Source organism: Asparagus officinalis, chromosome 7, assembly GCF_001876935.1.
Source record: "Asparagus officinalis chromosome 7, Aspof.V1, whole genome shotgun sequence".
NCBI lineage: Eukaryota > Viridiplantae > Streptophyta > Magnoliopsida > Asparagales > Asparagaceae > Asparagus > Asparagus officinalis.
Window position 1 is genome coordinate 97,435,513 of NC_033800.1, and position 26,242 is coordinate 97,461,754.

A 26,242-nucleotide genomic window follows, 5' to 3' on the forward strand; every position below is an offset into this window, starting at 1 on the left:
CATATATTATTAAACAAAATTCAATGTTATAAGGACAAATGAGTTCATAAATAGAATAAGAAACATACTACACTCTAATAGTAAAGGCCTAAGAGGAACAATATATTTAATTCAGTACATCCGGGTCTCAATGGTATATCCTCTGCGAAATTTTATACAGTAATCTACCCACATATCCCATGCTAACTAGTCCTTTTGTTTCCATTCCTCCCTTGCTTCAGATTGTTCTTTAGAGGTTAAATTTTGAGAAAAATCCAGTATAGGATCATTATCAGTAGTAACTATCTCCGCATTTTCATCGTCTATCGTCTCATTAAGAAACTTATCATCTAGATCCGCAATTGCTATGTAGCTATGTAAGACAGTGCAACCAAGTACGATGTCAACTTGTGTAGAAAAGGGATGATGGGGTTTTGCCGATAAAACTTTAAAGCGATTCTTCAAAATTCCAAAAGATGCTTCAATTTTAGTTCGAAGAGGAGTGTCGAAGATTGAACAATTCTCGATGATTATTTGAATCCCTACCAGAGTGCTCTTTCAAGTGATATCTTATTCCATGATAAGGAGAAATGAAACCAGGCATAGTGGTATACCGGGCATCACATAAGTAATATTTACACACACAAAAAATTACATGTCAAAATTATCCATTTCATCCTACTAAATTAATTATTTGTGTTAAAATGATAATGCTAATACCATCATAAACGCCTAAACCATTTGGTGGTGCTGAAGAGAGTGCACTCTTCAATACTGTGAAGTCATTAGCAGATCCCTCCCAACCAGCCATGACATATGTTAAATGCTTGTTTGGAGTTGTCGCAGACAATACATTTTGAGTAAGCCATTTGCGACCTCTAAAATGGGGTACATATGCAGTGGGGATCATTGCATCAATATGTGTATCATCTATCATTCTGATACAATCCTATGGATGTTTTCGTCGAAAGCCACCTTCATTATCGATTTCATTACAACTTTAATCGTTTACAATGAATTCAAATAACGAAAATAAAAAATTATAACTCTCTTGAAAATAAACACAAGAATCATTTATCGGCTCTTGCTTACGTGGGTTCTTCGCCTGTGCCGGGGATGTCGATATCCGTGGACGACCGCGGATCAGATCCGGTTGTCGGAAAATTGATAGAGCTTCTACTTCACCAAGGAAGTAGTCGCTTGAAGCGCTGAAATAAACCAAGCGAAATCAGTGGCTCTTCTCGAGATTAAGACAAAGCCAAATCTCAAGGAACGGACGGGGGGAAAATACGAACACGGATCCTTCGAAAGCCTTCCTCTTTATGCTGAAGTTCGTCGGGATCTCGCTAACCTTCGCTGAAATTTTGTGCTCCTTGACTCCTCAATCCAGCAGCATTTCGTCCTCTTGATAAAATTCCAGCCCTATAAAATGAAGGCCTTGGGCTGATATTTATAGGCCTTGGGCGTGGGTATTTGGATGAGAATGAGTGATTTGATCTTATCTTCAGTTAGCAACAGCCTAACCACGTTTGTGGATGATATCAAGTCAGTTGGGAACCCCTGGAACAAATAAATCCTATGAAAACCGCTTTAAAACCGTCGAAAACGCGTTTCGGGCTCTAGACTGTGCGACGGGCCCTGCTGACCTCGGGAGGAGGGGGGGTCGGACAAATCCGACCCGAGCTTGCATGATCACCAACGCTCAACGTACTCGGGCACAGCTCTTCGAATGACTGATAATCAAACCACGGGGAAATTGTAGATCTACTATGCGGTCTCTGGCGATCTTATCACGAGTCCTCATCACGCGCATTCAGATCAGCCATACACACAGAATCGAGCCAATCACGAATACAAATCAAATACAATTGAACACAAAATAAACAGATCTGACCCACTTGGGCTTCTGGTTCGGATCTGAAACCAAACAAACCCACAAAAGTAGGGAAAGGGGACAAGGGCGTCTGAACAAAATCAACTCAGATCCAAGGCTTCAACCTCTACGGCTTGTAGTTTTGTTCGTTGACAATGGAGAGGAGAAGCGCGCGCGGATCTGAGGACTGCAACAAACGGCGGAGCGGGCGGACGGTGAGTCGCGGCAGGCTTGGAGTCGCGACGGGAGACTGGAGGTTCGTGGTTGCCGGAGCAGAGCGAGGACGACGGGAATCGGGTTCTGGAAGGTCGTCGGGCCTGGGAGTTTGCCTGTTTTGAAGGTGAGGTTTCAGGGCTTGGGTGGTGGTTGGAGGAGAGGGAACGGAGGTGGATCTTAGGTGCGTGAGCGAGTGCGGATTTGGGTTCGTTAGTTGGGCGGCGCTCGCGTGGAGTAGGTTGCGCTTGTGTGGTTGCTTTGGCGGAGTGGTGCGAGGCGGAGGCTTCCGCGTGCCGTTTACATCGCATGCGGCGGTTGATGCTGGTTGTAAAGGGGAGCGACTGTGTGTGTTGCGATTTGATTGTGATGGAGAGAAGATGATGAACAGTGCCGGATTTTCGATTTTCGTCCTTCTGTTTTCTTTTTGTAGAGGAAGAGAATGAGTCGGCTGATTAAAAAAAATCCCAATTAGCCTTAGGGGTTTCACAGCACATGATAAGCAAATTCAAATTTCATTCATTTTCAATAATTTTCCAGAACTGCATTACAGGAGATTTAAATAAAGCCAAATTACAAGTTTTGGAAAAATCCTCTTAAATCCCTACAAATCTCTCTCATAACCAAAAATACAACCACTTAACTAATTAGCTGCAAATGAAATTCGAAATTCAAAAAATAAATTCAACATTTCAAACTAATTGATTACAATTGAAAAATCAATCCGTAGTGTTACAGCAACCTGGGTCTCCTTCGCTGATGAAACTACGCGAAAATCCCGTGTATGCTGTCCGGATGCCACATCATCACTTCAGTGTCATTTTCCCTCCTAGTACTCTTTCTTAGAATTTCTTACATGAATCTGTAGAGCCAGACAGCAATAGCGAGATCGTGGTACTTCCACCCTCTTGGCATAACTGGTTGGTCTGGCTCAAAAACTGCCAGTAAAGGGACCGTGTCATTGTATTTGGAAGCCATCGAATTCTTCCAACACAATAGCGACTTCTGGGGGAACTATGTTAGAAATATCCTTCGGAGTTTCTCTAGCGGCGAGGGCGAAAATAGGAGCTCCGTTGGCCAGTTCACGATCAATTTCTTTGGCTCCAATCAGGTTAACACCTTGGGAAGATTTATTTGGGTCGATCTTCTTGTCATTTCCTTTTGGTTGAACCGGAAGGATTTTGACCTTCTTCCCGTCGTGTTCGAACAATAACATGTTGGATCGCCCGAAGATGTGAACGTCGTTATCAAATAACCAGGGCCTTCCAAGAATAACTTGACCCACATCCATTTTCAAAACATCGCACCAAACTTTGTCCTTATAAATGGCAAATTGAAGAGGGACTAGGCATCTCTCTTGGACATTGAGGGCGGTGTCGTTAATCCATGATACCTTGTATGGATTAGGATGGGGTACAACCTTGAGACCAAGCTTAGCGATCACAGCTGAGGAGACCGCGTTAATGCAACTTCCACTGTCCACGATCACTTTACAATTTTTATCACCAATCTTTGTGAACGTATGGAAAATAGAAGTACGTCTCCAATCATCAACAACCTTGGGTTGAGAGATGGCGCATCTGACAACTGATACAGTAGGAGTTTCAATTTGTCTAAGACAACTCAAGATAGTATCATCTGCATCATCCTCGAAATCATCGGTATCATCGTCAATTTGATGGACAAACTCGTCACCTTCTGATTCAGGCTCGTATTCGTATTGTCCATCAATGATAGCAACCTTGTGACGGGTCGGACAGTTCGCAGAAACATGCCCATACCCTTGGCATTTGTAGCACTTGACGTGAGCTCCAATCTTGGAGAAATCTCTCTCCGGTTCCTTGCCTTTGGAATCGACTTTCGACTAGGAAGAACTAGGGTTATATCGACTCGGAGGATGACTAGAAGTAGTGGCACGGGAAGGTTGGGAGGAATGATTTCTAAAATCCTGACTCCTATAAGATTGATGGGATTTTGATTCATCTAGATCCTGAACTAACGCGTAAGCTTTTTCAAGGGTGTCTACTCCCCGAGCAAAGAGTTCGGTTTGCAGATCATTTCTCAATCCAGCTCTAAACTTCGACAAGACTTTCATTGGCGCCTCTTGTTCAATAGTGTTGCATCGAGTGAACAGTTCGTCAAATTGTGCGACGTAGTCTTTCGCAGATTTGGTTCCTTGAGTGAGGCGATGCCACTTATCTAACAACCGATGATAAAAGGATGGCGGAAGGTATTTCTGTTTAAGTTCGTTGGTCATTTCTCGCCAAGTTGTAATCGGTAACTCACCTCTAATGTGCCTCAACGTTTCGAGGTTGGTCCAATATTGGCAGGCGGGTCCGGTAAGTTTCATTGCGGCGAACTTGACCTTTCGGGGTTCCGTCAGGGCGTACCAATCAAAATAACGATCCATACTCTTCAGCCAGTCCAAGAAAGCTTGTGGGTCGAGCTTGCCGTCGAAAGTTGGGGCGTTGATCTTAATACTCCTTAAGTATTGCGCATCCGGATCAGGTATCGGTTGATTGAACGATGTTTCCATAGCCTTGACCTTGCAGCGGCGGGGCGAAGTGTTCATAACCTTGACCTTGCGGTGGCGGGGTTGCAACACGAGCTTCTTCGAGCCTAGCAAACTTTTCGTTGGTTTCATTTCGGAGATTGGTTAAACCCTGGACTACGGCACCTAATTGTCCTGCTAGCTCATCGAGTTTCTTATAGAGTTCGGAATCGCTACTGCCTGACATACTGGACTCACTAGTCGACTCACTTGACTCTCCTAAGCGATAGGGTAGACCGGTACGAGTGGGCATGCACTAAATGCAATGAAATGAGTGGGTGCAAAAAAAATTAAATGAGATGACTAATAATTTTTTTTTATTATTATAAAGACACAAATTTCCTAACCTAGAACCGGGTGCTCTGATACCAAAAATGATGCGAAACAATGTGATGCAGGTATGAAGATTAACGACAACAATGCTTCGCCAAATCAGCGATCGATCTAGGCAGGAAGCTCAAGAATAAAGTGTAGCTTTCGATGGGTTTTAAGCAAAAATTGCAATGTACTAAGTTCAAATCTTTTGCAAATGATCCAGAAAATAAATGTAATGATTCGTTCTCTCAATACAGTTCAAAGTGTAATATTTGGATAAGTAAAGTACTTAGCAACAGATTCGCTCGCTCACTTAATCAAACTGAATACAGCACAAATACGATTGATAATAATATTGATAGCAACATGCAAGCAAAAGCGGGTCCGAAAATATTTGGGCGAAAGAAAATTAAACCTTCGTCGGGTTGAACTGGTTCGACGGGAGGCTCCTCTGGTGGTGGTTCGTACACGCCAAAAATGAGGGGAGGAAGTTCTCCTCCGAGAGCCACGTAATTGGGATGAAGTGGCGCGTCTGGACTGAAACGCCTATGAAACGAACTGATACCTAACTGGGCTTCCACACTACCGACAATCTGATGAGTCACACGCTCAACGTACTCGGGCACGCTCTCGAATGACTGATAATCAAACCACGGGGAAAGTTGTAGATCTACTATGCCGGTCTCTGGATCTATCACGAGTCCGTCATCAGCATCAGGATCAGCCATACACCAACAGAATCGAGCAATCACGAATACAAATCAATACCAATGAACCCAAAATAAACAGATCTGAACCCACTTGGTTCGGTTCGGATCTGAACCAAACAAACCCAACAAATAAGTAGGAAAGGGGAGGGGTCTGAACAAATCAACTCAGATCCAAGGCTTCCCTTCGTTCGTTGCAATGGAGAGGAGAAGGGCGCGGATCGAGGACTGAACCAAACGGCGGAGGGGCGGGTGAAGTCGGCGGCGGCCTGAGCGGACGGAGACTGGAGGTGTGGTTGCACGGGAGGAGGAGGACGACGGGAATCGGGTTCTGGAAGTCGTCGGGCTGGGCGTTGGCTGTTTTGAAGGTGGGTTTCAGGCGCTTGGGTGGTGGTTGGAGGAGAGGGAACGGAGGTGGATCTTGGTGGCGGTGGAGGTGGGATTTGGGTTCGTTGTTGGCGGCGGTTGTGGAGGTGGTGGTGGTTGCTTGAGCCGAGGGTGGAGGGCGGAGGTCCGGTGGGTTACTCGAGTGGGGTTGTTGCGGTTGTAAAGGGGAGGACTGTGTGGTTGGATTTTGATTGTATGGAGGAGGAAGATGATGAACAGTGCGGATTTCGATTTTCCCTTGTTTTCTTTTGTGAGGAAGAGAATGTCGGCTGATAAAAAAATTCAATTAGCTTAGGGTTTCACACCATGATTAAGCAAATCAAATTTCATTCATCTTCAATAATTTTTCCAAACTGATTACAGGAGAGTTTAAATAAAGCAAATTACAGTTTTGGAAAATCCTCTAAATCCCTCAAATCTCTCTCATAACCAAAATACAACCACTTAACTAATTAGCTGCCAAATGAAATTCGAAATTCAAAAAATAAATTCAAATTTCAAACTAATTTATTACAATTGAAATCAAATCCATAGTGCTGCAACCTGGCGTCTCCCTCGCTGATAAACTCGGCGAAAATCCTGTGTATGTGTCCGGATGTCCCCATCATTCTCCCCGGGTGGGAGAGAACTCGACCCTGTCGAGTGTAAATCAGAAAGGCAACCTGGCGTCTCCTTCGCTGATAAACTCGGCGAAAATCCCGTGTATGTGTCCGGATGTCCCCATCATCACTTCAGTGTCATTTTCCCTCCTAGTACTCTTCATAGAATTTCTACATGAATCTGTAGGAGCAGAAGCAATAGGAGATCCGTAGGTACTTCCACCTCTTGGCATAACTGGTGGTCCTGGCAAAAACTGCATAAAGGGACCTTTCATTGTATTTGAAGCCATCGCCCAAGTTAGAGGGTCAAAATGAGGATATCCAGTAGGAGTGATGCCCAGAGCAGATGGGTTGATCCCCATCATAGAACATTGCATGGGTTGCATGCCTTGTGCGTCAAAGGTTGAAGGTTGAGGTGTTTGTGAGGTGTTGCCATTAGGTTGTGTGGTTGTCTTTGTAAACTTTGTTATATCACCCATCCTGTATGCATAATTAAAGAAAATAAAGGATCAAAAACAAAATCTGAATGGCAAGGTAGTGAAGTAAAATAAAATGAACTTTTGATACAAAAAAAGTTGGGAATAATGGTTGCAAGTATAATGTGCAAAAAATATTTTTTTTACTTTAATGTGTGTGTGTGTGTATAAGTGCACTAATCAACTAATTCTAGACATATATTTATATTCCCAGATATGAGAGCACTATCAGTTATTTATTTTTGGCAAGCTAATGCTTTAACCAGTAATATATGTAATTCATGGATCAATTTACATAGATAAGTGATAGTGCAAGCTCAATTGCAAGTGCATTTGCAAGGCGCATGATAACAACTAACAACCCAAAACATAGAATTTGTAAGAAAATAACACAACATCAACCCATTCAGTAAACAATATACTAACAATAAAAAATTTGAGTAGTAATGAAAACTAAAAATTTTAAAGGATAATCTCAAAGATCCAACGCATTAAGTTCATAGTGGCAATCTAATACAAAATATAGCAATCAACACATAATTGCATACTGATACTGTACATGTTACAAAGAAATCCATCTCTGAAGCGTTATCAAGGGAAAACTAATAGTTAGCAATACAAAATTTAACTCATTTAGTGCTACCATATATTATTAAACAAAATTCAATGTTATAAGGACAAATGAGTTCATAAATAGAATAAGAAACATACTACACTCTAATAGTAAAGGCCTAAGAGGAACAATATATTTAATTCAGTACATCCGGGTCTCAATGGTATATCCTCTGCGAAATTTTATACAGTAATCTACCCACATATCCCATGCTAACTAGTCCTTTTGTTTCCATTCCTCCCTTGCTTCAGATTGTTCTTTAGAGGTTAAATTTTGAGAAAAATCCAGTATAGGATCATTATCAGTAGTAACTATCTCCGCATTTTCATCGTCTATCGTCTCATTAAGAAACTTATCATCTAGATCCGCAATTGCTATGTAGCTATGTAAGACAGTGCAACCAAGTACGATGTCAACTTGTGTAGAAAAGGGATGATGGGGTTTTGCCGATAAAACTTTAAAGCGATTCTTCAAAATTCCAAAAGATGCTTCAATTTTAGTTCGAAGAGGAGTGTCGAAGATTGAACAATTCTCGATGATTATTTGAATCCCTACCAGAGTGCTCTTTCAAGTGATATCTTATTCCATGATAAGGAGAAATGAAACCAGGCATAGTGGTATACCGGGCATCACATAAGTAATATTTACACACACAAAAAATTACATGTCAAAATTATCCATTTCATCCTACTAAATTAATTATTTGTGTTAAAATGATAATGCTAATACCATCATAAACGCCTAAACCATTTGGTGGTGCTGAAGAGAGTGCACTCTTCAATACTGTGAAGTCATTAGCAGATCCCTCCCAACCAGCCATGACATATGTTAAATGCTTGTTTGGAGTTGTCGCAGACAATACATTTTGAGTAAGCCATTTGCGACCTCTAAAATGGGGTACATATGCAGTGGGGATCATTGCATCAATATGTGTATCATCTATCATTCTGATACAATCCTATGGATGTTTTCGTCGAAAGCCACCTTCATTATCGATTTCATTACAACTTTAATCGTTTACAATGAATTCAAATAACGAAAATAAAAAATTATAACTCTCTTGAAAATAAACACAAGAATCATTTATCGGCTCTTGCTTACGTGGGTTCTTCGCCTGTGCCGGGGATGTCGATATCCGTGGACGACCGCGGATCAGATCCGGTTGTCGGAAAATTGATAGAGCTTCTACTTCACCAAGGAAGTAGTCGCTTGAAGCGCTGAAATAAACCAAGCGAAATCAGTGGCTCTTCTCGAGATTAAGACAAAGCCAAATCTCAAGGAACGGACGGGGGGAAAATACGAACACGGATCCTTCGAAAGCCTTCCTCTTTATGCTGAAGTTCGTCGGGATCTCGCTAACCTTCGCTGAAATTTTGTGCTCCTTGACTCCTCAATCCAGCAGCATTTCGTCCTCTTGATAAAATTCCAGCCCTATAAAATGAAGGCCTTGGGCTGATATTTATAGGCCTTGGGCGTGGGTATTTGGATGAGAATGAGTGATTTGATCTTATCTTCAGTTAGCAACAGCCTAACCACGTTTGTGGATGATATCAAGTCAGTTGGGAACCCCTGGAACAAATAAATCCTATGAAAACCGCTTTAAAACCGTCGAAAACGCGTTTCGGGCTCTAGACTGTGCGACGGGCCCTGCTGACCTCGGGAGGAGGGGGGGTCGGACAAATCGACCGCAGCATTGCGCGGTCGGGAATCCCGCACCCTCGGTGGCTGCGGGTCCGGCCATGCCTGTCCCGCGCGGCGCGGGTCGGCTCGCCTTCCGCCGAACTCCTCCTTTTTGAGCGCTTTTATTTTCCAAGATTTGTCTATTTTTCGCGTTTCGTGTATTTGGTCGACCTCGCCTGACCTTGATCGCTTTATTGCAGGACTGACCGTCGAACACGTCGTCACTTGGGTTCCGCCTGATGTACGCGTGTTGGTTAACGTGCAACATATGATTGCATGTTGTGTGTGTGATTGACGCACGCGTGTTGACCGACGCGCGTGAGCTGATTGACGCGCGCTTGTTGACCAACGCGCGCGAGCTGATTGACGCGTGTCTTGAACGACGCGCATGAGCTGATTGACGCGCGTGTTGACCGATGCGCGCGGGCTAATTGGGTAAGCCTTCTTGACTCGTTCACTCTTTGTTTCCAGTTTCGTGCGGGCTCTCATAGGCATTTTTAGACGCCTACAGATACCCCCTCCAAAGCGTTTCAGCCTTATTCTTTTATAGAGGAATCTAAAATGCTTTGGATATGATAGACCCCCACCTTCAATCGGTGTCAAAGGACCTATAACTGGTTTCAGTTCTTGACTTCTCTATATTTCAGTCTATTTTGTATTTTGTCGAATAACTAAAATTTTTCTTGGTGCTGTGTTTATCGTCTGATCGTTGTTGAAACCTCGAACCGGAATTAGTGAGTTGATTTTCGCTCGTGCCATTAAGTTGGCTTTTGAACTAATTATCTGTGTTGTAACGCGTTGACCGGCGTTGACCTGGGGCTACGCGTTGACCGGTGTTGATCCTAGGGTTTCATATCAATTGGCGTTGACTCTTGTCGCAACGCGTTGACTGGCGTTGACCTGGGACTACGCGTGGACCGGCGTTGACCCTAGAGTTTCGCGTTGATCCTCGTCACAATGCGTTGACTGACGTTAACCTAGGGCTACGCGTTGACCGACGTTGACCCTAGGGTTTCGTATCGATCGGCGTTGACTCTCGTCGCAACGCGTTGACTGGCGTTGACCTGGGGCTACGCGTTTACCGACGTTGACCCTAGGGTTTCGTATCGATCAGCGCTGACTCTCGTCGCGACACGTTGACTGGCATTGACCTGAGGCTACGCGTTGATCGGCATTGATCTTAGGGTTTCGTATCAATCGACATTGACTCTCGTCGCAATGCGTTGACTAGCGTTGACCTGGGGCTACGCGTTGACCGACGTTGACCTTAGGGTTTCGTGTTGACCTGAGGAGGACCAATTTATACTCGTATACTCCTGAGAGTTTCGGGAATCAGTTTAATCTCGTGTACCCGTCGGAAGTTGTCGGGTTATCCTTAAGAATTATCACACGTAATATTCTCTAGGAACTCCCCGTCGAAAGTGGTAAACAGTTTAGACTCGTGTGCCCATTGGAGTATACGTGGGTCCCGAATATCTCAAAAGTGGGTGAAAATGCCGCGAAGTCATCCGGAAATATGATATTGGGTCCCGAATATCTCGAACGTGAGCGAAAATACCGCGAAACTCAACAAAACGACCACTGAATCATACCCGACCCATGCGAACATGGGTCAGATGGATCCGACCCGTGCGAACCCTAGTCAGATTGATCCGACCCGCGCGAGCGTGGGTCAGATCAATCTGACCCGCGCGAGCGCGGATCGGGCATCAATCCGACCCGCTGGAACGCGGGTCGGGCGCAGTTATTAGGGATTAAAAATCCCGATTTCTTTGATTCTTTCTTTTCCATTTCTTCGGTTCCAGGGTTATCCTTCCCCATTCTTCTGTTTCTTCTTCCCCAAATTCTACTTCTTCAAGAACTCTTATACTACAGAAAATTTTCTCCTTTAAGAACTCTCAAACTCCTTAACTTTGCTAAGATCAAAATACTTTTCAGAAGTTCTTGAGTTTGGCCGAATTTTCCATCTCTTCACAAGCTAGGGTTTGGCAATTTGTTGATTTGGGTCTGAGCACTTACGTGCTTCTTCTCCTCCTCGATTCTTCTTCGGATCTAGGTAAGCTTCAACATCCTCACTTCAATTTTGGTTGAGTCTTTGATTTTTTAGCTTGATAGTTGAAACCCTAGTTCTTGAATTTTGGGGGAAAAGCTGAAATTGACATTGGGTTTTGATGGTGACCGAATTTTGATCCTTTGGTTGTGTTCATGACTTGATATTTGAAAACCTAGCTCTTCAATTTTGGGGGAAAGCCGAATTTTGGGTTTGGGCTTGAATGTTGGCCGAAATTTTTTTGACTGATATTGATGACTTGAGTCTGTCGTTCTTGAACTTGTGCATCGCTGAGGCTTTCTTTAACTCTTGGTTAATTGTTGATGATTAACGGCTTGAATCTCGAAGTTATGTGTTGACCGAAAATCGACTTTGTAAATGACTGAACTCCTTCACTTGGTTTGATTACACATGAGGCTTGAGTTGAATTTCTTGGAAGTTTAGCTTCGAACCATTGTCAACGTTGAACCCTTGGGATGTTTGGTCATGTATGCCCCTCTCTGTTTGATGTTGATGATTGAATCCATGTCCATACTTGAGATTTGAATTGATACTCGTGCTCCCAATTTTTTAGTAGATTTTGTAAACTTCTAAAAGTGATCGATATTGCTTGCTTGACTTGTATATTTGATTTTCCTCTCACTTCAACTTGAATTGAGAATGTCGTATAGGTTTAATTGGACCTTTGACTGGAAAATTCCATTTTGTAGAATTTCAGTCAAAGATTCACAATTTCCCTTTTTGATTTATGTATATCGATTCTTGATCTAACTGAATTGCTGATCTTTATTGCAGATTTGTCATGTCGACGAGGAGATCACGCCTCCCGAGGAGCTGCTCAGCTACTCAGTCGCCTGAGAGGGAGCGTCTGTCTTTCACCGGTAAGCCCTTATAATTTCCTGCTCATGAATTCAATTTTTATCATATCATATTGCATATCGCATCCCCGCTCTGTCCTCCTTGGTAAGGCAGTTAAGAAGAGCTGATATCCTCCTTTGTGAGGGTGGACGCTTCTATATTACATCACCGCTCTGTTCTCCTTGGTGAGGTAGTTGGGAAGAGCTGATATCCTCCTTTGTGGGGGTGGATGCTTATCAGATATGTTTTGCTTGGTCAAAATGCGTCTTAAGGCAATATGGGTCGATTTTTTACCGTATTACGTTCCGTAAGATAGGGTACGTTACCGCGCTATTCGTGCGATAGTGTACGTTATCTTGTGTATTCGTGATACGGTTAAAATCGTCTCACCAATTACAAGGTAGTGACTCTATCTCACGGATTGGTGAAAAGAGTTCAACGCCCTGTGTCGCCTTAATATTTCTTCATCATTGCGTTTAATAAATACGCATTATTCGTTTCAGTTGAATACCCTGCAACGTCGTTTTCTTAATTCGAGATAGATGGCCATAGGAGATATTATACTGCTGTTGATAATCTGGCGTCGATTTCGCTCACTTTTCAATTCGCTTTGGACCTCCCGGATGAATTCTCTAAGTTAGTACGGGAGGGGGATCGCCGCATCACGCGCCAGTTAATCACAGACACGTCGTTCCCTGAAGATACGGATCCTGCTCATCCTTTAAGGAAGACGCATTACATGTTCGGCGATTCCGTGACGGACCCAACCGTCATAACCCTCGGAGATGAACGATGGTTACACAGTGATGCTACGACTTGCTTATACCTTCCTCTATTCCCTCGTCATCATTCACTAACAAAATTGTGTGGGCAAGCGGTGACGTGACAGATGCCATGGATTCTGACAGAAGAGCACACCAACATTCCTTGCGGATACGTCACCAGCCATTCACTTCCGGGTTCCAGTAGTAGAAAACACATCACATGATTACACCCCGGCATGATGGGATTGGAGGACTCGCCGAAAGGGGAGCTACCTATAGTGGCTCCCCACCAGCCATTCACTTCCGGGTTCCAGTAGTAGAAAACACATCACATGATTACACCCCGGCATGATGGGATTGGAGGACTCGCCGAAAGGGGAGCTACCCATAGTGGCTCGTACAGTGAAGAATCGCCTCGCTGAGCTAGGACGAGAGCTACCTGTCGAAAATTACAGGTGCCATGGCTGGTCTCATTCTTCAGACAAATCATGGTGGGGCCGGATGACAGGTTATGTCCTCCACCGGTGGGGTGCTAAATTGAAGTCGATAAGATTATATGAAGCTATCCGTGCCACCCAATACGGATTACAGGTGAACGCTCTCCACTTCACGGGATTAATAGAGCTGTACAATCCGGATACAAACACATTTCTTACCCGGAACGGAGAATTGGGACTACCCTTCCATAAGATGCACAAAATCTCCGAACTACAAATGGAAGATATGTCGTATTAGGAATATTTTCCCTCCAACCAGGAACTACATCAATTAAAAATCCACAAGCCCGCTCGATACGATACGTTATGGGAACTCACGTGTCATTATCTGATTGCTTTAGCTGGAACTAACCTAGTTGCGAGGAAAAAGTCTCCTCAAATAAGCTTAAAGCAATTTTCGGGTTACCTATTCAAGAATTTGGAGAAAACCGGCGAAGCCGTTTGTGAACTAAAACCGCTGACTCCTTCGAAGATCGACAAGTTAATTAAAAAATACAACGCCCGATCTTACACCATTGCGAGTGCCCAATGTAGATTTTGTGCAGGGACTAAGTTCAAGACTTTCTTGTTGCAAGAGGAGAAATCCATCCACCCTAAGACTTTGTTGGTTGGTTATGTTGCGCTTTGGTTGAAGAAGTGCGTGGTGCCGTATCAGACTTCGGATGCCTTGTCGATAGAGGGCTTTGCTATCTGACAATGATCCGGATCAATCCCTGCTTTGCATGGAAGTCAGCTCTCTCTTCTTCTTTGTGAATGCGATGATTGATAAACTTCTCGTCAGGGGACTTTCCTTCCATCAGTTTAGGCCAACGTTGGCCGTCAAAATAAATGCTATAGAAAAAGCGGGATCTCTTGATCTGGCGCAAGCTATAGCTGATGATTTGGACCGGCTGGAGCGCGAACTCCAATGGTTATAAGAGTTGAAAACTATCGGTACTTCATCATACATAGCCACCCGGATGGAGTCTCGTCTACAAATATGGCGTGATGCTTGAGCCTCCGCTGGATTGGAAATTCAAACGCAACAAAATCGGGTGAATCAAATGAAAGCCGCCATTGCTAAGAAACAAACCTCTTTGTGTCAACTTAAGTCCTCTATCACGTCGAGTGAGGCCAAAATAGAGCGGCTTAAGGAGGAACTCAAAGCGGAGGAGGATGCCTTGGTGATCTTAGAGATGACGAAGGTTGGCCTAGAGCGTTCACAGGTTGTGATGTCCGAGAAGTTGGAGATCTCGGAACAGATGAAGGCGGAGGCTGCACGGATATTGGCTGCTGATGAGGACTCCATGAATACCACACTGCAGAACGAGCTCGAGCAAGCTTATACTGTAGAGTTGTCTAAGTTAGAGCAACAAATTCTTAGCCATAAGTTTCATGTAGATTGATTGTGACTTTTGTACCTGCAAACTCAATTTTCATTAATAGAATATATTTCTTTTTTCGTTCATTATACCTCTTTTATTATGATGTCCTATTCTGTTTGGGATAATCAACCATAATATTTATAGGATTTTTAGCAAACCCTCAACCATCAACTGGTTTGATGAGCCTTTACTGACTACCGTTTGAGTCGGGCTAGCATGCAGATTGTTTTGGTCCGTTCCGCATGTAACGTTGTGCTAAGAGAATTAATTCACTTAGACTTGGTGCTATGACTCTGAATACATAGACTTCATCATTTCTTACGAGAATATGGCACCGAGCAACGCGTGTTAGGTGTTGACTTATCCCTACTTAGGCTTCGGGATAAAATTCCCCAGACTTAGACTCTGGTATCTTTTTCAATCGGTGAAAGACTAAACTGGTAACGCGTGTTAGACGTAGACTTAGAATTTTTGGCAAACCCCCAGCCTTCAACGAATTTGATGTGCCTTTACCGATTACCGTTTGAATCGGGCTAGCTTGTGAATTATTAAAACTCGTTCCACATGTGACGTTGTGCTAAGAGAATTAATTAACTTAGACTTGATGCTATTATTTTGAATTCATAGACTTCACCATTTCTTACAGGAATATGACACCCGGTAACGCGTATTAGGCGCTGACTTATCCCTACTTAAGATTCGGGGTAAAAGTCCCCAGACTTGTATTCTGGTATCTTTTTCACTCGGTGAAAGACTAAACCGGTAACGCGTGTTAGGCGTAGGCTTATCTCTATTTAGGAGTCGAGATAAAGTTCCCCGTGCATGAAATGTACGGATTTGAAGTTGAGAATTGTGTTTTTTTTTCTCAGGGTAAAGACAAACCCGATACTGGAGAGGAAGAATTATATATTCTGTCCTCAGGCCTTGTTTAGGGTAAAGACGAACCCAATGTAGGAGAGAAAGAATTTTATATCATATCTCCCAAAACTGAAGAGAAAGAATTTTATATTCTTTCTCCAGTTACAAAGGAGACTCAAGGTGGGATCTCCACCCCCAGAATCCAGAAAGGTGAAACTAGGAGTGGGATCTCCACTCCGAGAATCGGAAAGATTCAAACAACCCTAACTTTTATAAGATTGGTTGCTTAATCCAAGAAAAGAGTTCCTCATTTATTGAGGTGAAATTCTGATTTCGGTCCTAACTTTTATAGGTTTGGCTAAAAAAGAATAGGTGGAAGTCTTTCGTTTATCGAAAGGGATGACTCGATCTTGGTCCTAACTATCTGTAGGTTTGACCAAGTGAGGTTGGAGACAATCCTAACTTTTATAAGTTTGATTGTTCAAATTAAAAGTGGACCTCTCGTTCATGGAAGGAATCGAGAAGGGGAATCTGGCTTTGGTCCTAACTTTTATAGGTTTGACCTAAAAGCAATGGAAGTGGAATACATACGGTAATGAGAATGCCGACTTGTATTACCACTCGATAGAGGATTTTGTTGTTAAGTGATCAGGACTTAACACGTCAAGTTTGAAAATTGCCGAAGATTGGCGGATAAAAATTTTGGTGGACCCACCGTCAATTGATCTGATCATTGAGGGATTTTGTGAGAAAAGATTGATCTGTCAAAATAGTCGAATCTCACCTCAGCAAAAGAATTCATGAGAGTTGATGAATTCGATATCAACAATAGGATACGTTCCAACTTTGAAAACATTCAGAGTCAAGTGTGATTTTTTATTTATCACTTTTGTAGCAACTGGATTATCCCTAAGAATACCACACGTAGTATTCTTCCGAGAACTTCCCGATACATGGGTTGTCCTGAATGTACTAAGGGTAGTACTTTTTTAGGAACTTGTCGTTTATCGGTATCATAAGCCGGACGCCTTCCTTGGTAATAAGGCGATATGCGCCGTTTGAATAGACTATTTCTACCACAAATGGACATTCCCATTTAGGTTCGAACTTGCCTTTCTTCTTGGAATTAAGGATCATTGGCGTCGAACAGCTAGGACCAAGTCTCCTTCTTTAAAACTTCGTTGCCAAACCTTTTTATCAAAGGCTCGGGATATTCTGGCTTGATAGAACTCAATGTGTTGCTGAGCTTCCAAACGCTTCTCGTCGAGCATTTCGAGTTCTTCGAGGTGTTTTTGATGTTGTTCTTCGGTAGTCATCTGGGTTGTGAGAGCGATTCGAAGAGATGAAATTTGAATTTCTAACGGAAGGACTGCTTCACACCCGTATACCAGAGAATATGGGGTTGCGCCAGTAGGCGTGCGAACTGTGGTGCGGTAGGCCCATAGAGCTTCGCCGAGTTTATCATTCCAATCTCGTTTATTTGTCTTCACAAGTTTCGATAAAAGCTTTATGATAGTCTTATTAAAGGCTTTAGCCAATCCATTCGCTGTAAGATTGTAAGCTGTCGACGAGACGTCTTGAATTTTGAACTTCTCACAAAACTTGACGAAGGCATTTTTGACAAACTAATGATCATTATCGTGTATGATTCGCCTTGGGACACCATACAGGTAGATAATATGGTGCTTGATGAATGCCACGACATTGCTCGTCTTAACTTCTTTGAGCAGAATCGCTTCAGCTCATTTGGAGAAGTAATAGGTAATTGCCAGGATGAATCGGTCGCCTTTGACTAACGGGGGATTTATAGGACCCACAACGTCCATTCCCCAGGTCTCAAAAGGCCATGATGTAGCCGAAGAGTGTAGATGCTCCGGGGGTTGGTGCATATAATTCACGTGCCCTTGACACGCATGATACTTTCGGGCCTATGCAACTACGTCGTTAATCATGGTTGGCCAGAAATATCCCGTCCTTCTGATGCGATCATAAAGTTTGGGACCAGGTTAGTGTGCGCCACAAACTCCTTCATGCGTCTCTCTAAGAACTTTTTCCGCTTCTTTAGTCGATAAGTAACGTAGTAGTAAACCATTGTACCCTCTACGATATAGCGTCTGACATTCCGTATTATAGTAGAATCTCGGTGCTCTCTATCGGATCGAGTCTCTTTCCTTCACGTCTTCTGGTAAAATTCCGTGCAAGACATAGTCTATGATGGGGAAACGCTAGTCTCGGGGTTCGAACTCAACTTGAGTTGAATGCACTTATTTAATATCCTCTTCTTTATCATCTACATCGTAGATTGGTACAAAGAGCTGATAAGTTCTCACCGTAACGAACTGTTCCGTTTCGGGAGGCTGCGCCAGGGACACAGCTAATGCTGCCAGCGCATCTGCGTACGCGTTTTGTAAACGTGGAATGTACTCGATGAAGAATCCTTCAAACGATTCTGCCATCTCTACAACCACCTTATAATATGGTATCAAATCTTGATTTCTGACCTCATACTCTCCCTGAACTTGTTTAACTACCAGTTGAAAATCACCGAAAGCTTCGAGATACTCGACCCCCAGCTCTTTAGTAAAGCTGAGTCCAATAAGCAGCGTATTATATTCGACTACGTTGTTTGAGCACGGCTCGATCAGCGAGTAGGCTCGAGGCATCACATGTTTTTCCAGAGAAACTAAGACAACTTTAACTCTGGAGGAAATCTTAGAACATCCAGGAGCACTTGCTACATTAGTTGCTCGAGAAGCACCATGAAATACAAACGCCATACCTGTTGATGGGAAGTTACGCTGTCTTCGTGGGTTTCATCTGGCAGATCGTCGTACACCTCGACGGTATCTGTTGTTGGGTTAGTTGTCAGGAGATCACAAATAGCTTGTCTTTTGACCGACTTTTGTTGTTTAAAGTGTAGGTCGTATTGAGACAGAAGCAAGGCCTATTTTACTAACCGCCAATTCATGAAAGCCGGCTGCGTCATGAATACTCTGACTGGGTTAACATTGGAGATGACGTAAATAGTCTGTCCGACCAAGTAGTGCCGCATCTTTTGAATAGCGAACACCAAGGCGAGACACTCTCTTTCAATCATTGGATACCGAGATTCGACGTCCACAAGGGTTAGGCTTAGGTAGTATACCGCCTGTTCGTGACCGTTGTCGTCGTCTTGTGCAAGTAATGCACTTAACGAGTGGCTCGTCGCCTTGACATAAATCAAGAACGGTTTTTCCGATTTCGGTGCAATGAGTACGGGGGGGGTTTGAGAGATATTCTTTGATATCTTTGAATGCTTTTTGACAAGTATCGTCCCATACGAATGATACGCCCTTCTTCGTGAGCCTGGAGAATGGTTGATATTTCCCCGAAAGGTTCGAGATAAACCGACTGATATAGACCAACCGTCCTTGTAATCCTCTGAGTTCCTTAAGGTTTTTCGAGGGTTACAACTCGTTATCCTTGTAATCCTCTGAGTTCCTTAAGGTTTTTCGAGTGTTACAACTCGTTAATTGTCTTCACTTTATCAGGGTCGATGTGAATACCCTTGGTGGTGACGACGAACCCAAGAAATTTGCCGCTTGACATTTCGAGGAAAGATTTGGTAGGATTCATCTTCAATTGATGAGTCCGTATCAGGTCGAACATCGTCTTCAAATCTTTGATGTGATCATTCTTATCACGACTTTTCACGACTAGATCGTACACGTAGCATTCGACAGTCTTCCGAAGATGCTCCTGAAAAATCTTTGACATAGCTCTCTGATATGTGGCACCTGCATTCTTTAAATCGAAGGGTATAACCGTGTAACAGAAAACACCGAGGGGTGTTCTAAACGCGATATGTTTTTTATCATCTCATCTTTATCTGATTATAACCAAAAAATCTGTCCATGAAGGACATTCTCTCGAATTCACACATATTATCGATGATAACATCTGTGATGGGAAGAAAAAAATCGTCTTTCGGGCAAGCGGTGTTAAGATCTCTGAAGTCGATACAAATCCTGATTTTCCCGTTCTTCTTAAGGACTGGGACAATGTTGGCCAGCCATTCAGGATGTTGTTCTTCCCTGATGAAACCCGAGTCAATAAGCTTTTTAACTTCGGACTCGATCGCCTCCATAATTTGCGGACGAAACCGTCTTTGCTATTATTTGATAGGTTTGACATCCGGCCTAATATTGTGGCGATGCAATGTCACATTTGGATCGAGCCCTGACATATCCTCGTAATTCCAGGCGAAAACATCGATGTATTCCCTAATGAGAGCAATCAACTCTTCTTTCTCATCTGGCGGGAGGCTGTCGCTAATGAATATCGGCTTCGGATTATCCTCGTTACCCATATTCACCTGGATTACTTGGTCTTCGGTAGGGGTTCCCTTTGTTCAAATCTATCACCGCACTGCATATTCAGGTGATGAACCTAAGGGTCTTCCCAAGTTGGTATTTGGTCATCTTCCTCTATTGTGGCAGAATCGACCGTAGCCATGTTCGACATTAGTCTTTTAAACATTTCTCCAAGACTAGCGTCAGAGTCCCAGGCTGAAGAATCGGAAGAATATCCGTCTTTACCCTTATTACCTATTTGATCAATGACCTGCCAACAGCATTCGTCCTTGGACGATGACGCATAGCCTAAACCTCTTCCGTGGCTATAATAGTTATCGGGCTTTCCTTTTGGTACGTAGGCATATGAGATGGAACTCGCTGACCTTGACCAAAACAAAGGCCTTCCCCGAGTGCGAAGTCATACCCATATCTCTCCATAAGGTTACGTGCTTTTGTGTCATAACTGAATAGATGAGGGGCAGGTTTATCATCATCGTCATTTTCTTCCAAGAAGTGGTTTGGTATTGAAAATTCCTTCCCTCTACCGTAGATGACTTCTTTCTCACCCCCTGCTTTTGCACGAATGATAAGTGTTGTTCCGAACGAATCCTGAACATGCTTCTTCGTCATGCAAGACGAATGAAGTGGTACATACAAGTTAGGGTCGTCGTATAACTCTTTCATAACATTACCAAGACACAACGAGTACTCTAAATCATAATTTATTGTTATTTCTTAGGCAAGTTACCAATTACAACTACTTTCCGATGACTCGTCATCGTCAAGATCGATTACAATGGGTACAATGTCATTAAGTACAAAACCACCATCGTAATCAAACCCAACTTCGGTATCAGTCTCTTCTCCGCTGTCCGTACCTTTGTCCGATGGTTCAGTGTCGAATTCGGGCGTCGTAGAGAAGGGAGTCAGTAAAATAATTTTCCAACCCCTTAAATGGTTGCTTATCCGCGACCACCGTCTTGACTTCGTTATTGGTGTCCACATATTTGAGACATTGATGAAGGGTAGAGGTGACTATAACATTACCGTGGATCCAGGGTCGACCTAACAGTAAGTTATAGGAAGTCTCTGCGTCAATCACATAACACGTGACTTCCGACTTCAAATCTTCAATCTGGCACTTTACTCGGATTTTACCTAATGGTCTAGATCGACTGGTATTGAATCCATAGATCGTAGTGCCTGTGGAGGCTAACTTACTGGCCGGTATTCTGAGACTATACATCAATCGGAGTGACATGATGCTGACAGCGAAACCCGGATCGATTTGGATCCGGTTGACAACGCCGAAGCTAATGTGCCCAGTGAAATACAAGGGTCGATCATGCTTTGAATTCTTCGTCTGTATGTCCTCTTTGGTGAAAGAAATGTAGGTGGTGTATCGCGAGGTTGCAATGTTGGACTAGCGGCTATGGTTCTTTAGGAGATGGCTTGATCTGATTCAGAAAAACTTCGGAAGTGGCCAAGGCTTCTTGTAGTGTTTCCCTTGTGTCTTTTGAAAGACGCAGTAGCTCATATAAGGTTAATCTAGTCGGTATATTAGCTAGTTGCGCCATAATATCGAAGCGATGCGGAGTACTCGAGCTCCCCGGTTTATCTCTTCTAATCGGTTGATTGAATCGAGACTGCTTCGGGTTCCGAACCTCTTGGTATAAGGGCTCTTTTCCCTTTTTGCTTTTGTTGAGTCTTCTCCACAACTACGGGTGCTGGGGGAGTTGAGACAACTCCTATTTCCGCTAATGTCTTGGAGGGAATGGGTTTGGTTACCCCCTGCTTAGCTAACTACTCGGAGGCATCCGGATATTTGAAATGATATTCATTTCCAATCCGGGTTGCAAAGGCTGGTTCTCCATTGGTTACAAAGACTTCTTGTTCATCTTCCGAGAGTGGGAAAGCAGGGATTCTTTCGTCATCTTCTCCTGGAATGGCTGAGGTTCCGCAACAGAACTTTCCTTTGCCTTTTGATTTCTTCTTGGATGACGATCCGACCCACTGTTCATCTTCAATCAGATCGGGATGAACCCAGAGAATCTCACCATTTGGGGCCGTGTGTGGCACAAGTCCCTTCTGGCGTTGTTTTTGAGGATCGTCATTGATGGTTTTCATCGCTACATTCATTACGGGCTCGGGTTGAAACCAATTCAGAGGAACAGATCCGAAACTGATTGACACTGCATTCACACCCACTTTCTTCTCCTTAGATTGCTTCATAGTGATGACCCCAACATCGATTAAAGCTTGGATTTTGTCTTTAAGGGCATAGCATGACTTGGTAGGGTGGTGAAGCGCTCTATGGAATGCGTAATACTTCGGGTCATTAACCGTTTTAGTGTCTTCTTGGTCCTGGATCGGAGGCAACTTGATTTTGTTGTTCTCTATGAGGTATTTGAAAATAACGGGGACTTCGTCTTCTTTAAAAGAGTAAACCTTCGGGAATTTCGGTTCTAAAGCCTTTTGTTTTTGATGTTGTCGTTACCACTGCGATTGCTGAGACGCCTTTGGCTGCTGCTGTTGTGGTTGCGCTTGCAGCTCGAACGTTTGGTTCGCGTCCGCTGCGTTTACTTGTGCTTTCCCCTTGCCCCGAGGGATAAAATTCTGTTGTGGAGTATTTGTCGCTGTTTGACCCCTTTCGGCCTTCTTCCTCTTGAGGAAGCGTTCGGCTCGTTCTCCTTGCACCTTCAAATCCCTCCAGGTCTTAGATGGCGCCATTCCCATGACTTCGAGAATATCTAAAAGATTATTATGACAAGTTTTGAGGATAAAGTCTTCGTTGATCGGATCTCGACAATTCATTGCTTTGTTTCGGAATCGTTTGACGAAGTTCTCGACTAATTCTCCATCCTTCTGTTTCTCATCGAATAACATTCCGATTGAAAACTCGGTATCGTCATCGAAGAAATTTGTGAGAAACATGTCTTCCATGTCATCCCAGCTGCTAATACTCCCCGGCTTGCGACGGCGATACCAATCGAAGGCTGCTCCGCGAAGAGTGCCGACGAATGACCGTACCATCAGAGGTTCATTCCCGAAGATTATTTCCAAGTGAGACTTGAAGTATATTAAATGCTGAGTGGGGGAACCCTTTCCGTCAAATGGCGTGAAGTTGATCAGATTAAACTTTACCGGATACGGGATTGATTCCCACTCTCTCGGGTACGGACAAGGTATTCCGAACTTCTTTATTTCTTGAGCACTCATCAACGTGTTGATTTTGCTCTCCAAGTCCCTCATCTTCTTATCTTCACTCGTATCTTTCTTCGAGCGATTCCGGGGAGAAGTAACATGGTCCTCCTTCGTATTGTTATCATCCGAGGGACCACCCCCAGCATTGTTGTCAACAAGAGTGGTGTCCATATTGGCATTCTCATCCGTTTCACAATCGCTATCAGCTTGGTTAGGATTATTACGACGGCTGGACTCTCCCTGCTGGTTCGTCAAAGCCGCAATTTGTTGGTTGTGCATGTCTCTCATCTCCTGCATAGCCATCTCCATTTCAAATTTGAAATTCTCCTTCTGCTTGGTTAAAGCGTCCTCAAGAATTTTAGTCAGCTGCTCTGTACTGATCATGAGTGACTCATAGGATTGCCCCGCGCTAGATGTTGTATCATCGGAAGCCATTGCTGAGCATGCATCTGAGCAAGCATCTGGCGTTTCATCATCTGAAGGTAGCCCCTTTTGCATTCTCTGGTAATCCCTTCATCTACTGGTCCCTGATCGTAATCGAGTTATTCGTTGGGATATTCCTGAAAACTGATCAGGACTAAAGCGTCGTATTGATTTCCCTCTACCAGTCATATTGACAGACACTTTTGGAAATTCATCCTCTTGAGCGGCTGATTTCTTTCTGCGGAAACGCCTTAGTTTGGATTTGGATGTTTCGATGGAGATTCTTTCAAACACTAAAATTCTCTCTGGGGCAGTCTTGGGACAGCAGCATTCTGACAATACCGCCTTGATGATCTTGGCACACGGACAACGAGAGTCCGTTTCTCGGGTACTTCCTTTTCGAGACTCGTTCGTACCACCGACTCGATAGTACAACTCATCGGTCTGATGACCAGAGCAACCCATCGTGTGTTGGCACGACTCCCTAGGTATAACGTCATCATCAGACGAATACGCTTCCCTATGGGGACTCAAGGCTTTGTTAGCGTCTTCAGGAGTCACACATTCGATGCTACATTTACGTGAGCGTAGGACCTCAACGGGCTACGGGACTTCGACGCGCAATCCAATGCGGTCAGTTATAGGAATTTTCCCATCATGCGTTCTCCTCCACTGCTTAGGAGGACGATTACAACCTTCAGCCTGAAAAACCGCTCGAGATCCGTTCAATAGGCCTAAGCGCTTTGACTGGAGCTTTGCCTCGATCATCGTGTGCAGGGCCAAGGCGATCTGTGATCTTTATCCTAAATCGGGACAAATCCACGCTGTCGTAGGGCTCCACTGGAGGTGCGGAACTCGAAGAGGTTGACGAAACAGGTGCAGAACGTTTTCTGTCTTGACCTTGGCGCGAGTCAGACTTGAGTGACCCGCGAGCCAGAGGGTCAGATCTGGGTGACCCGCAAGCTGGAGGGTCGGATCTGGGTGATCCGTGAGCTGGAGGGTCGGATCTGAGTGTCCCACGGGCTGGAGGGTCAGATCTGGGTGACCCGCGTCTTTCGATTTTTTTAGCCGCTGTCTTGGACTTTGGCCTCCATACTTTGTGTAGTCTTTGTGGCTTCTTTTCCACTTCTTCATTCTGTAATTTTTGGGCCTCTTGCACAAGAATTCTTGCATGTACAAGCAATGCGCGGCGTTTCTGAATCTGCTCTTAAAGAGTCGATCGGGTCCTTTTGACGCGGACCCATTCGTTCTACGCTGGTTTGAAGGAGGAGGGGTTGTCCACTCGCTGTTGTGGCGGTTGGTGCATCCTGGACTTCAGATCCGCTTCATAGCGGATTCCATCAACTGGCTCCAAGGTTTTGGCCAGCTGGCGTGCGAGGCGTTGTCGTCGTCTCTAACGTGCACTCTTTGATAGAGTGGGCACGTTATTAGTAGTTAACTCCTTGCTCAAGGGGTTCAGATCTGCGGCTTCGACTTCGTCAGATGCCGACGGAGCGTTGCGAGTCACAAGTGCAGCAGTGGCGACGTAGAGATTATCTTCTCGGGTCTTCGTGACGGAAGACCAGCGGATTTTCCTAGATCTGCGAGGAGAGGCAGATCTGGAGGAGGACAAGTATTCCTCGAACTTCGACTGGTCGAATTCATATTCGACCTCTTCGTTCACTCGGATCTTGATTGCCAGTTGCGGCACGTCAACCTTCGCAGAAAGGATGTCGGCTCCCACTGTGGTCGCCAGTTTGTTTTCGTCGAAAGTCGTCTTCATTATCGATTTCATTATAACTTTAATCATTTACAATGAATTCAAATAACGAAAATAAAAAATTACAACTCACTTGAAAATAAACACAAGAATCGTTTATCGGCTCTTGCTTGCGTGGGTTCTTCGCCTGTGCCGGGACGTCGATATCCGTGGACGACCGCGGATCAGATCCGGTTATCGGAAAATTGATAGAGTTCTTACTTCACCAAGGAAGTAGTCGTTTGAAGTGCTGAAATCGACCAAACGAAATAAGTAGCTCTTCTCGAGATTAAGACAAAGCCTAATCTCAAGGAACAGACGGGGAAAAATACGGGTGCGGATCCTTCGAAAGCCTTCCTCTTTATGCTAAAGTTCGCCGGGATCTCACTAACCTTCGCTGAAATTTCGTGCTCCTTGACTCCTCAATCAAGCAGCACTTCGTCCTCTTGATAAAATTCCAACCCTGTAAAATGGAGGCCTTGGGCTGATATTTATAGGCCTCGGGCGCGGGTATTTGGATGAGAATGAGTGATTTGACCTTATCTTCAGTTAGCAACAGCCTAACCACGTTTGTGGATGATATCAAGTCAGTTGGAAACCCCTCGAACAGATAAATCCTGTGAAAACCGCTTTAAAACCGTCAAAAACGTGTTTCGGACTCTGAACTGTGCGATGGGCCCTGCTGACCCGCGGGGGGCGCGGGTCGGCAAGGTCTGACCCGCGGTTGGGCGGGTCGGGAATTTCTAACCCGTGCTGGCG

General features: G+C 44.1%; 1 protein-coding gene across 5 annotated transcripts in view; it reads right to left on the bottom strand.

Moving 5' to 3' along the window:
- LOC109850761 overlaps positions 6,395–26,242 on the bottom strand; it is a 22,590-nt gene continuing 2,742 nt past the window's right edge. For 4 of the 5 annotated variants that reach the window (XM_020420832.1, XM_020420830.1, XM_020420831.1 and 1 more), the window contains exons 3-4: positions 6,688–7,104; positions 6,395–6,568 (exon numbers count right to left, since the gene is read on the bottom strand). In XM_020420832.1, the coding sequence (XP_020276421.1) occupies positions 6,523–6,568; positions 6,688–7,104 (463 nt within the window). In that variant the 3' untranslated portion in view covers positions 6,395–6,522. The remainder of the gene's footprint in view (positions 6,569–6,687; positions 7,105–26,242) is intronic. The other variant, XR_002249540.1, reaches the window with a different exon arrangement.